General features: G+C 43.9%; 2 protein-coding genes across 2 annotated transcripts in view; both read right to left on the reverse strand.

Moving 5' to 3' along the window:
• Positions 1-889: 889 nt before the first annotated feature.
• On the reverse strand, positions 890-7,206 carry LOC135461330 (uncharacterized). The gene is made up of 7 exons (XM_064738369.1): positions 7,051-7,206; positions 6,658-6,818; positions 4,985-5,142; positions 3,483-3,558; positions 2,687-2,855; positions 1,719-1,842; positions 890-1,434 (listed from the first exon to the last, which is right to left on the reverse strand). The coding sequence occupies exons 2-7, from the start codon at positions 6,780-6,782 to the stop codon at positions 1,262-1,264; spliced, it is 825 nt and encodes a 274-aa protein (XP_064594439.1). The 5' UTR covers positions 6,783-6,818; positions 7,051-7,206; the 3' UTR covers positions 890-1,261.
• A 242-nt stretch (positions 7,207-7,448) lies between these two features.
• LOC135461866 (uncharacterized) overlaps positions 7,449-13,593 on the reverse strand; it is a 31,361-nt gene continuing 25,216 nt past the window's right edge. Inside the window, exons 13-22 of the mRNA XM_064739135.1 lie at positions 12,973-13,083; positions 12,148-12,230; positions 11,862-11,948; positions 11,575-11,724; positions 11,186-11,284; positions 9,544-9,592; positions 9,099-9,204; positions 8,464-8,604; positions 8,117-8,240; positions 7,449-7,490 (exon numbers count right to left, since the gene is read on the reverse strand). Of these exons, the coding sequence (XP_064595205.1) occupies positions 7,449-7,490; positions 8,117-8,240; positions 8,464-8,604; positions 9,099-9,204; positions 9,544-9,592; positions 11,186-11,284; positions 11,575-11,724; positions 11,862-11,948; positions 12,148-12,230; positions 12,973-13,083 (992 nt within the window). The remainder of the gene's footprint in view (positions 7,491-8,116; positions 8,241-8,463; positions 8,605-9,098; positions 9,205-9,543; positions 9,593-11,185; positions 11,285-11,574; positions 11,725-11,861; positions 11,949-12,147; positions 12,231-12,972; positions 13,084-13,593) is intronic.

The raw sequence follows: 13,593 nt of genomic DNA on the forward strand, positions 1-13,593 counted from the left end.
ATAAGGAGTTACAGGATGACATCAGGATTATGGTGTGGAGGCGGAGGTCAGAATGATGAGGTGAGAGATAACACCAGCATCAGGGGCTAGAGGATGACATCAGGATTATGGTGTGGAAGCAGAGGTCAGGATGATGAGATGAGAGACAACACCAGCATAAGGAGTTACAGGATGATATCAGGATTATGGTGTGGAGGTGAAAGTCAGAATGATGAGGTGAGAGACAACACCAGCATCAGGGGTTACGGGATCTTCACAAGTCACATGATTCAGTGTGACTGTTTTTACTTTTAAGGACAAAAGGGTTCGAACTCAAAACTCTCCGTTAAAGAAAATTATACAGAGGAATTATTTAACATATGAAACCAAATAACAATAACGATAACGAAGAATTGTCACTGAAAATTTTTATTATAAAACTCTCTCCCTGAGCATAAATATATGGGAGCGATCCGCCACCATCAAAACAGGTTTAATTCATATAAACCCAGGTAAAAAAATAAAGTAACCTCTACAGCTTATATAAAATAAATACACAATTATAAGGACTATACTCGTTGTATGGCAGATAGAAAGATTAAATATCATGTTTGAGTTGGGCAATTCTGACTTTTACAACCAAACACAAATGTGTAAACTAAGGTGTGCGGCGACAAGGCTGAGTTATTGGCGCATGATAAAGGATGGAAGTACATGAGAGATGACTTAGGACTGAGGGAACCTCAATGAACATGTGGCATAAGACAATCTTATACGTGAAACCCCCGTTCTTGATGATAACGCTTGATTGGATTTAACCTATATTGTAATGATTATTGACTGACAACAGAGTGATTTATGTCAGGTGAGAGACAAAACAAAAAGGCTCTTAGACTCGCAGTGACTCTTATCAAAATTACGATCACATGCAGTGGCAGTTTTTTTTATATTAGACACTGTTCACGTTAAATTGTCAGATATGACGCATATGGGCACGCACTAGAATGCATCTTATTCAATATATTTATTTAAAGGTGAGGTAAATTATACTGTGTACAGTTAGAATTTGTCAGAAAAAAAAATTTCTGAATACAAAAATTTGTAGTTTGAGAAGAAAAGAGCATTTCATAATTTATGAATATCACACATTGTTATTGAGGCAGGGGTCTCACAACACTCCTAATCAGTTACATCTTCTAGGTTTTCTAAGAATCATCGGCGATGTTCGGCCCACTGAGGTTGGTCCAACTAATAAACCAGCCGCTCATGTCCTGGGAGTCGCTCAGGAAGATCCCATGTCGACAGATTTGTCTCCCTTGATCTTCCTCAGCCGACAGAAGATGAAGATGGTGCCGATGACGGATATGATCAGCAAGGCGGAAACGACAGCCACAGTGAGAAGAAGAGCCAGCTGAGTAGAATCTGACATACTAGATGACTGACGAGAATCGCCGGCTGAAACATGTGAAGCAATTGGTTAGAAACATGGTACACATGATTATTACCAGCTGTCAACATGTATCGCAATAGGCCTACTGGTTCGAAAACACCGAGCCCATTAATGATTCTAGCAAATCAACCAACATGTGGGCCTACTAACGCGAGCCATCGTAGCTACGTGTACGTGTCATGTACTTGTACACTTGTAATGTGCATGGTCATTATGTAGGCATAGCTAGTAGGGCTTTGTGAACAATAAGACCGTGGCGTCCATAATGTGTGATGAATAGCAGAGTTACCTGACAGAGCTGTCCCGGAGTTCTGAGGGTCGTAAACCCGGTACTGTACAACCAATCGGAGAAGCGGGGCGTCATCTTCACTACTCTGACGCTTCCGCCTGACCGACTGACCGCCGCAATTGTTCTGAAAAACAACAGGAAAATTTCAGTCAGATAACACTTTGATATCATTTATGGGGTGACAAAGGATTTTGACCTGGAACTAATTCATGGATTACGAATTTGAACTTTGATATGGAATTCATGCCTGAGATATCCACTGTCTGCCCGGCATCATTGAAAACTGATTACCGCTTCTCTTTTGTGTGTTACCCGCTTTATTTCCTATTCCCTATTTCCTATATCCAACGTGGCGCGCGAATTCAACACGATTAATATACATCCCCTAGCCCCTGATTAAGCGGATTTAGACACAGTCGTGAAGCAGAGCATCAGCGATTCTGGACGCTGTGTCCATATTTATCTGCAAGAGAATTGTGCTCATTGTAGAAATTAAGAAACTTACAGTGAAGGTGTTTGATAGAATAACCTTGGTACACAAGGCAGCCATGCTCATTACATCTGCATGATGCCTTTATGAACAGTTGCAAAGCGCGACTGAGATACATTGATTAAATGTTATTTGACCAGGAACTCATTCAAGGACAACGAATTTGAACTTTGATATGGAATTCATGCCTGGAATATCCACTGTCTGCCCGGCATCACTGAAAACTGATGACCGCTTCTCTTTTGTGTGTTACCGGATTTATTTCTTATTTGTATAATTTCTTACATACCTTTGTCTTTGGGAGCTAGCGTTAAACGTTGTTTTGGAAATGGATCTTGCGATTATCGACTTGGAACGCCCTTTACGGACTACGAATGGTATATGAATGTCGGACATGACGCTTATATTTATATATTTCCGGTTTGGACACCGTTGTGATATGCAGTCTGACACGTGAAACATGGAATAGAGAGTTTACCCCGTCACAAGCTTGGGCGTTGTTACAAGGCTCCACAATACACGAGAAAGTGACGATGTCATCGGGAGAGTCCTGGATACGGAAGGCCTGGAGTCCCGGCAGTACAGCCTGAGTACCGCTCGTAATAAACCCAGAGTCGCCATCAATCATGGTCTGTAACACCGGGCAGCTATTGATAGAACAGACAATGCCATTACTCAGATGGCCAACCGTAATGAGCTGGAAAGCATAGTGCGTGTCAGGAGAGATCGAACCGTCGTAGTGAGCTGAACAATGTGTTGATTACCAGAATAAACTGACCAACGGTAATGAGCTGAACAATGTGTTGATTACCAGAATAAACTGACCAACGGTGATGAGCTGAACAATGTGTTGATTACCAGAATAAACTGACCAACGGTGATGAGCTGAACAATGTGTTGATTACCAGAATAAACTGACCAACGGTAATGAGCTCAACAATGGAGTGATTGTCCGGATGAACTCACCAAGCGTTATGAGCTGAACAATGGAATAAGTGTTAGGACAGAATGACAAACCAGAATAGAATGATCAACCGAAATGAGCTGAACATCGTGTTGATTATCAGAATAGAATGACCAACCGAAATGAGCTGAACAACGTGTAATTACAGATTGACCGGATGAACTGACCAACCGTAATGAGATAAACAACGTGTTGATTACCAGGGCAGAATGACCAAGCGAAATGAGCTGAACAATGTGTTGATTACCAGAATAGAATGACCAACAATGAGATTGTTTGACGATGTGACACGAGATCTTGGAGCACTCACTAATTGTCAAGCAGAACCACTTCTGTCTGTCTGGTGTTTGTGGCTACACATCTTCGCACCCGTAAACTCTGTTCATCTGGAAACGATACAAGAAGAACGGTGCTATTTTATAATCAAAGTATCTTGTTATAAAATATTCACCACTGAGTAAATGTTCGCCTAATTAATTACTGCTTTTTACATACTTTTTGATACCACGTCAAATTACGGACATGGTGTGTGTGTCATACCTAGATCTACTATAGAGTATAAAGCAGTGCCACAGAAGGCCGCGTATCTCCAGTGGGTGTGTGCGTCATACCTGGATCTGCTGTAGAGTATACATTGCCACAGAGAACCGTGTATCTTCGGTAGATATGTTATAAAGTATGAACTGCCACAGAAGTTCGGTATCTAGGCAGTTTATTCATCATACCTGGATGTGTTATAGAATATGGAGTGCCACTGAAGGCCGTGTATCTGGGGTGGGTGTGTACGTCGTACCTGGATCTGCTATAGGGTATGGAGTGCCACAGAAGGCTGTGCATCTGTGGTATGTGTCTACGTCATACCTGGATTTGCTATGGAGAATGGAATGCCCCAGAAGGACGTGTATCTGCGGTGAGTGTGTACGTCATACCTGGATCTGCCACAGAATACGGAGTGCCACAGAAGGCCATGTATCTGCGGCGGGTGTGTGCGTCATACCTGGATTTGCTATGGAGAATGGAATGCCACAGAAGGGCGTGTATCTGCGGTGGGTGTGTGCGTCATACCGGAATCTGCAATGGAGAATGGAATGCCACAGAAGGCTGTGTATCTGCGGTGGGTGTGTACGTCATACCTGGATCTGCCACAGATTATGGAGTGCCACAGAAAGCCGTGTATCTGTGATGGGTGTGTACGCCATACCTAGATCTGCCACAGATTATGGAGTGCCACTGAAGGCCGTGTATATGTGATGGGTGTGTACGTCATACCTAGATCTGACACAGATTATGGCGTGCCACAGAAAGCCGTGTATCTGTGATGGGTGTGTACGTCATACCTAGATCTGCCACAGATTATGGAGTGCCACCGAAGGCCGTGTATATGTGATGGTTGTGTACGTCATACCTGGATCTGCCACAGAATATGGGGTGCCACCAAAGGCCGTGTATATGTGATGGGTGTGTACGTCATGCCTGGATCTGCCACAGAATATGGAGTGCCACCGAAGACCGTGTATATGTGATGGGTGTGTACGTAATACCTGGATGTGCCACAGAATATGGAGTGCCACCGAAGGCCGTGTATCTGTCATGGGTGTGTACGTCATACCTAAGTCTGCCACAGATTATGGAGTGCCACAGAAGGCCGTGTATAAGTGGTGAGTGTATACGTCATACCTGGATCTGCCACAGAATATGGAGTTACGCTGATGGCCGTGTATATGTGATTAGTGTTAGGTCATACTTGATAGTGCTACAGAATATGGAATGCCACCGAAGGCCGTGTATCTGCGGTGGGTGTGTGCGTCATACCTGGATCCGTGCCCTGCATGGTGACCGCCAGGGCTATCCTATCACCCAGCATGGCACTGCTGACTGGAGTCACCTTATCCGTGTTGTTCACTATACTAAGGCTGTACACCTGGTTGATGTTTCCACGGATCGTCTCCTGTTTCCTCTGGAACGGTTTTCTGGAAGGAACAAAGTGAGTGACTGAAGTGATTTTTTCACTTGTATACACCGTGTCATGTGGCTTATGGAAGATCTGCCGACATGAGACATCATAGACATCTTGGCGACGTTACAAGAGATTGGTACGACACTGGCAACGTTACAAGGTGTGAGGCACTGGTAAGACACTGGCGGCGTTACAAGGTGTGAGGCATTGGTAACACACTGGTGACGTTACAAGGTGTGAGACATTGGTAACACACTGGCGACGTTACAAGGTGTGAGACATTGGTAACACACTGGCGACGTTACAAGGTATGAGGCATAAGTAAAACACTGACGACGTTACAAAGAGTGAGGCATAAGTAAGACACTGGCGACGTTGCAAGGTGTGAAACATTAGTATGACCCTGGCAACATTACAAGGTATGAGACATAAGTAAGACACTGTTGACCTTACAATGTGTGAGACATTGGTAGCTCACTGTTGACGTTACAAGATATGAGACATCGGTAAGACACTGGCGACGTTACAAGGTGTGTGACATAAGTAAGACACTGGAGATGTTACAGGGTGTGAATGATTGGTAACACACTGGCGACGTTACAAGATGTGAGCCACTGGCACGACACTGGCGACGTTACAAGTTGTGAAACATTGGTAAGACACTGGCGACGTTACAGTGTGTGAGACATAACTAAGACATTGTTGACCTTACAAGGTGTGAGACATAAGTCAGACACTGGCGACGTTACAAGGTGTGAGACATTGATAAGACACTGGCTACGTTTCAGGTGTGAGACACTGGTAACACTGTAGCTCCCAATATGGAATCAGCGCCATGAGTTCGGGCGAAATCAAAATTGTAATCCAAATTAAGCTCTACGAGCGTCTGATTCACTTGGGTTAGCCTTATGTTGACATTTGACTAATCTCAGATGTTGACTTTTGACTAATTTCTGATGTTGGTAATTGACTTTACTTTAGGCCTATCTTACACATGTCAACTTAATTGGGTATAAATTAGAGATATCGTTGGAGATGACATACACCGCTGGAGTTAATACATGCATCAAATCTGCTGAGGCAGTATTTATTTATTTATTTATGTGATTGGTGTTTTATGCCGTACTCAAGAATATTTCACTTATACGACGGCGGCCAGCATTATGGTGGGAGGAAACCGGGCAGAGCCCGGGGTAAACCCACGACCATCCGCAGGTTGCTGGCAGACCTTCCCACTTACGGCCGGAGAGGAAGCCGGCATGAGCAGGACTTGAAGCTACAGCAACCGCATTGGTGAGAGGCTTCTGGGTCATTACGCTGCGCTAGCGCGCTAACCGACTGAGCCACGGAGACCCCGCTGAGGCAGTAGATTTACAGTTTCAGCCATGTTTGGATGTATTCTGTTTTGTAAAGAAGATAAAGAAAGTTTGGACTAGCCCAAACCAGCTGTGTGAAACAGCCCCCTGACAACTTGATAACATGACTCGGCAAACGCACATGAATACATTTACGTAAGAGAAAGCCTTACCTGAGGACGGTGAGAGAGCCGGCCACCACACGGACTTCAGTCGCAGCGCCGGTAAAGTTACAGCTGAGGCTGAAGCGTGGGTCAGCGGCCGTCTGTATCAAGGGCTGAGTTTGCACTGTTATCATCACCTCATAGGCTACCCAGGTGGTACCTGCTAGCACCTGCAGAACGTCAAGTCACGGGATAATGTAGCAAAGTAACTCGTTGTACCACCATTCCTTGTTACAATGATATAAATAAATATCAGTAAATGAACATTCTTTTTCATCGAAAAATCAAGGAACCATTTGAAATATTTTAACCGAGGAGAAAAGGACTACCAATTGTGAAAATATGGCTGAAATATATGTTTTGATTAATTAATTGCCTTTGTTGTCTATGGAGGCACTTTACCTGCACACCACAGGCGTTGCTGTCACGAGCATTCTCTAACGTCCAGGTGGAGCCAGTGTTCACGAATGAACAGGTGCTGTAAAAGTTCTCAGCGTACACAGCCGCTGCGTCAAGACCAGGTTTGTTGAGGGACGATTTTCATTGGTCCTGTGTCATGTTGACCACACTCTAGGCTGACTGGAAAGATCAGAAATAACGACGCATGTTACAAAAAAACAGAGTGTGATTCACATGTCCAGTTACCCAGAGTGTGATTCAAATGTCCACTTAACCTGCAACTCTATATATTTTAATTTACTATACTGCACATGATATTTGGAATGTGTTTAAGGGTGAGACATGGGTGGTGAGCACGTGAAAAACTGGAGTTTATCTTACTGTCATTAGTGGTGACTTGGTCAGGCTTCAGGCCCTTCTGTCACGCTGGCGTTTCTTGTAGGCTACAACAAACAGAAAACTGAGGTATTACCACATTCACTATAGCGCCTATCGTGATAGAATATTTACTCATTTATTTCATTCATTTTTCTTGTTACTGCAGATTTTTTTCATTTTATACAACGGCGCTCAGTTTTGGTATTGAGTGAGGTTTGCAGTACTACATCTTTATTGCAGTTTATTGTAGCTAACCAGTTTTGTAAGATGTGGCTCACTGTGTAAGTAAACCCCAAGGGTACACAATTTTTAAAAAATTTCATTTACATATTTATTTGAATGGAGTTTACGCTGTACTCCAGAATATTTCATGCTTCGGAAGCCAGCATTATGGTGGAGGAAACCGGTCATAGCTCGAAGGAAGCAGTTTTTTGTACGGTTGCCACAGAGTATTGTGCGGTAGCCGAAGAGTACGTTTGTCACACGGTTGCCATTACAGTTGTCATACATTATTTTACACTGAACACCTTTGCTGCTTCTGTGCGCTGCCAAAGGATTTCAGATTATTTGGTACTTTGAACTTTTCTATCCAGTACCGTGCAGCAAACTAATAGCTCTCCATGAGCTAACAGTAGCCAATGTCTTGTACACAATCATTAGAATTAATCTGTTAGACGTCGGGTTGAGTTACCTGTTTCTGCACACCCATGTCTCCAGTAATCTCTCCATTAGGGAACCGAGAGGTGTAAACCACCGTCCTCATACTAGCTCTCTTCAGAGCCTCGGGGTCGTTACCAGGCAGCACAAAATATCCCCTGAAGCAATAATACATGTGAGGTGTGATTCTTTTGCAGCGAGACTCACGAAATGTCCAATAGCTGATCCACACTTTCCACATCGACAATTTGTTAGGCATTTGAAGAGTTCAGGGGAGCTTGAAAAATTTTTATTTGAAAAAAAAACCAAGACTTTATTGAGGTGGTTTTTTTTAACCATGTAGCAAAAACGAAATTTCAATCCAGTTAGTAGACATGCAACATTACCTCGCCTTCGATTGCCCCACTCTCCACAAGAGAAGGTGTAAAAGGCGGAGTGATATCTATGGCGTCACCAGTGCTGTCGTTCCTAATTTCAACACGCGTCACAGTCTCTCCGATGTCCAAGTTGCGGATAACTATACTGTAACAGATGTCAAGCGGCTTTATATCTCTCTCTTATAAACGACAACATATGCATGGATTTCATGGATAGCATTCTTTGAATGGTGATACAACTACGATGGAAGGTAAAGGGTTTGAAATTTGAAAGGATACAGAGAGTTGCTAATAACGACATGCTACCCTTTTTTCTTCGCAGGAAACAAGGGTTTTACAACCTACCCAGTAATATAAAGGGAAAATCTGCATGTCTTCACAATCCTTCTAAGGTCAACTCCTGACTCTCGAGAATCAGAGCCTACCAAACCACTGCCGGAAGTGGGCCCCCAATCACATGGTTTTACCCTCTAATCTTAGGGTAAGTCTGGCTTGGAACGCTCCTTAGTGATTTACTAGTAGAATGGGTACTTTAAATGGCACATAGTTATATGTGTCAGCAGTGAAAGAATCGGACAGAAATTGCCATTGACTGGACTTGTTCACTGTTCACGGGAATTATGGAAGACAGAGACTTACCTGAGCTCAACTCGAACTGAATCCAGGGGAAAGAACGCTAAAAAGGCGGTGGTAGCTAGGGCACGGTCACCGACAGGGACTGGAGCCCTCAGCTGTGATACCAAACCTGCGGGAGCGAGAAAGGTAGAGAACGAATCGTAGGGCCGAATGAATCTAGTAGAGCCTACTAAGTAAGTGTTCCCACACCCAGAACATTACTCCCTATCACAATAATAAGAGGAAATAAAATTGTTTTAGGGGGTGCAGGAAACAAGTGGCTCACTTATGCTCATCTGTTATAAAATGATAAACCATTATCTTTGGAATATGTTGAACGTTCTCTTTCAGCCAGTTACCGACGAGTTATAGAATATTACCACTATGGAGAATTGACGTGAAGTCGGTAATTGTTTGGAGTCTACAGTCGTAAAAACATCTTGGCGTCAGCGTATTGGTCGGAACTTACATGCGGCGTTGTCGACATTTTGGCAAGCCCATCTGTCAAGCTTGGACAACTGAAAAGTTCAGAAAGTTGACAGTATTAGTTAAAAAATAGCAAAACTGTATGATTCGATGGTTCATTGATCACTATGTAAAGTCTTAACTTCAGTCCTCACCTATATCGCGTTTGATATTTCAAATCATACTAAAAATTCTGTGAATAAATTGTTTGGGAATGTACATTAAACGGTTGGAAGTAAGCAGGTCACAAATGATGCCGCTGCCACCATGGGAAAATATCTAGTCTAAATGTAAAGATTACGACGGAAAGAGACACGCTAAAGCATAGACGACAGCTAAGGTTCACATGGCACCATGTAAATATGGCATCTTGTCAGTTTACCTCAGCAAGGTTTTATTCCAACTGTTCAGGTTTAAATAGAAGTATTTTACTAGGCTCTAGCACCATGGCATATGATACATTAAATAAAAATACAAGAATTTATTAGACGTCACTAGAGTGTCTTTCTGAAAACCTGTTAATTGGCTTATCTCTCCAGTAGCGGGGTCATTTTGAGAGTATACCAGGGTCATCTAACATTCACACGTTCCTTGCCCAGACAATACCAGGGTCATGTAAGACTCACCTGTCACTGACTGACCAACCCTTGCCCAGACAATACCAGGTCAAGTAAGACTCACCTATCCACTGACTGACCAACCCTTGCCCAGAGAATACAGGGGTCATGTAAGACTCACCTGTCCACTGACTGACCAACCCTTGCTCAGAGGATACCAGGTCAAGCAAGGCTCACCTGTCCACTGACTGACCAACCCTTGCCCAGAGGATACCAGGTCAAGTAAGGGCTCACCTGTCCACTGACTGAACAGCCCTTGCTCAGAGGATACAAAGTTCATGTAAGACTCACCTGTCCCTTGACTGACAACCCTTGCCCAGAGAATACACGGGTCATGTAAGACTCACCTGTCCCTTGACTGACCAACTCTTGCCCAGAGAATAAAAGGTCCATGTAAGACTCATCTGTCCACTGACTGACCAACCCCTGCCCAGAGAATACAGGGGTCATGTAAGACTCACCTGTCCACTGACTGACCAACCCTTTCCCAGAGGATACACGGGTCATGTAAGACTCACCTGTCACTGACTGACCATCTCTTGCCCAGAGGATACACGGGTCATGTAAGACTCATCTGTCCACTGATTGACCAACCCTTGCCCAGAGGATACACGGGTCATGTAAGACTCATCTGTCCACTGACTGACCAACCCTTGCCAGAGGATACACGGGTCATGTAAGACTCACCCTGTCCACTGACTGACCAACCCTTGCCCAGAGGATACACGGGTCATGTAAGACTCACTTGTCCCCTGACTGACCAACCTTTGCCAGAGGATACAAGGTTCATATAAGACTCACCTGTCCACTGACTGACCATCCCTTGCCCAGAGGATACCAGGATCACGTAAGACTCACCTGTCCACAGAATGAACAACCCTTGCCCAGAGGATACCAGTGTAATGTAAGACTCACTTGTCCCCTGACTGACCAACCTTTGCCCAGCGGATAGAAGGTTCATATAAGACTCACCTGTCCAATGACTGACCAACCCTTGTCCATAGGATAAAAAGGCCTCGTAAGACTCACCTGTCCACTGACTGACCGGGCCGGAGTCTGGCTATTCCGCCTGATGTCAATGTAGTGTAGACCTGACCACAAGTATCTCACTATCTGGGCACTGTTAATCTTAGATAAACAAAGGAAGGTGACAAATGAGTCTCTGTAAATCTAGACAGATGTCGTGCAAAGAAAGAAACTGACTGAAGTGACCCGTTTTTCTGGTCACTGCACTAAGAGGATAAATCTTGTACAGGTACATGTAGCTGCCCATTTGATATTTGATAAGGCTTTTCATGCAACATATCTGTGATTAGTTTTATGTTTACGCTCTTAAAGTAAAAATGCTGATAAAGTGTACTGCGGATGGCGTCATGATGTCCACGCTGTAGTGGTGAATATGAACACTCTGTAGTTACCGTCAGGTCAGCCTGCACCACCCAACTGGAATTAGCGATGTTTGTCAGGCGCAAGTTGGACGTGGGCATGAACACTTGGGAACCCAGTCGTCCAGGTAAGGAGGGGCCGAACAATCCGCCAAGCTGGGGTGGAGTGGTGAAGTTCATTACCTGCCAACAGATCGCAGACAAAAACTTAGAGGGCAGGTAAAGAGAAGAGTATTGGTAAAATGAAGATCTGTTTTATTTCAACTGTCCAAAGTATCACTTTGAAAATAAAATTTGTTCTTGCTTAGACTTGCACTCACCAGTAATTTGGTTGACAAGGTGGTTCCATTGAGGAGAGACACAGCGGCTATCCCAGTTAACTTCGCTTGCTCATCCAGAACTTCCGCCTGGAAAAAAAGGTCATGCAAAGAAAGAATTGCGATGGGTTGGAATTTAACAATCTTTACTTTAACACACACAGATAAACAGAACAAAAGATATTTTTGTCAAGTAAGACTTTTCATGCAACATGTCGGGTTCATATGTGTAAATTTGGATGACAGGATTCACTTAACTATTGTACAGTCGCCCAGAAGGAGTACTCACCCAAATTCCTCCCCGCAAGGTGCCCGTAAAGGGCTGAAACTGATTGACTGAGCTCACGGCTCGGACAGTATCCGGGAGATCCCCTGAAACAACACAGGTTACGATGTTATGGCCACCATAAAATCACAAATGTCACTTGGTATGAAACAAAACATTTGTTTAGACGAGTTCTGCTCATTCTCATTCGTCCAATAATCGCGGCATGCTTATGTTAATTTTCATTCGGTAAGTTCACCATGTATCTCCTCACAAGAGCACATGCATCATATAACCAGCAATAACAAGGAGACACCTTACGGCTCAAGGACACACCATGTCATCAGCAGATCATGAAATGACTTTGCCTTGCGCAATAATAAAACATCTTTGTCACAATGACAAGACTTGCTATCGGTAAGACAAGGGAACATCTTATATAATGACGAATGGATGTCCTTAATATAATCTATGGTTTTCTAACTTACTTATTTTAATGCCTAACTGTCCTGTGCCTTACCAAATGCAAAGATCATCTTTCTCCACCACACTTATTGCAACATCCAGCTGTGCTTTAATTTATCTGGGTCTTCAGCAACCTGCGGAGGGTCGAGGGTTACCCCTGGGCTCTACCCGGTTTCTTCCCATCATAATGCTGGCCGCCGTAAGTGAAATATTCTTGAGTACGGCGTAAAACAACAATCAAATAAATAAATAAATAAATAAATTTTATTTATCTGATATAATTATTAATTATTATCGTATGCACATGTGTCTCTCCGTTAGGATAGTTTGTGACAAGAAAATATATCCACATGAAATATGAGACTTGTTTGATGGTCAGCTTACCCAATGTACCGAGCAAGAAATCCGCCATGTCTCCCACTCCATCAACGACAAACTTAATCATGCCTGGCAAAATGAGCTTTTGTGATATTCTGAGAGGGTCAGTGTCTGTGGCTACAAAACATATACAAACGTCGTATAAGTTTTTAACATTTCCCGAATCAGTGTTTTACAACTTCTATTCCATTTATTTATTTGAATTACCCTTACATTTATGTCACGGCTGTTGAGTTTATTGAGGGAGAAGGCCTGAGTGCCTGGGGAATAGCCCTAGTGCCTGGAGTAAAGACAGAGTACTTGGGGAATAGCTGGAGTGCCTAGGGAATAGCCGGAGTGCCTGGGGAGTAGCCGGAGTGTCTGGGGTAAAGACAGAGTGCTTGGAGAATAGCAGGAGTGCCTGGAGTAATGACAGGGTGCCTGGGGAATAGCCGGAGTACCTGGGGAATAGCCCGAGTGCCTGAGGAATAGGCGGAGTGCCTGGGGAGTAGCCGGAGTGCCTGGGGAAAAGCCGGAGTGTCTGGGGTAAAGACAGAGTGCTTGGAGAATAGCCGGAGTGCGTGGAGTAAAGACAGGGTGCCAGGGGAATAGCCGGAGTACCTGGGGAATAGCCCGAGTGACTGAGGA

The sequence above is a fragment of the Liolophura sinensis genome, chromosome 1, assembly GCF_032854445.1.
Source record: "Liolophura sinensis isolate JHLJ2023 chromosome 1, CUHK_Ljap_v2, whole genome shotgun sequence".
In the NCBI taxonomy this organism is placed as follows: Eukaryota; Metazoa; Mollusca; class Polyplacophora; order Chitonida; family Chitonidae; genus Liolophura; species Liolophura sinensis.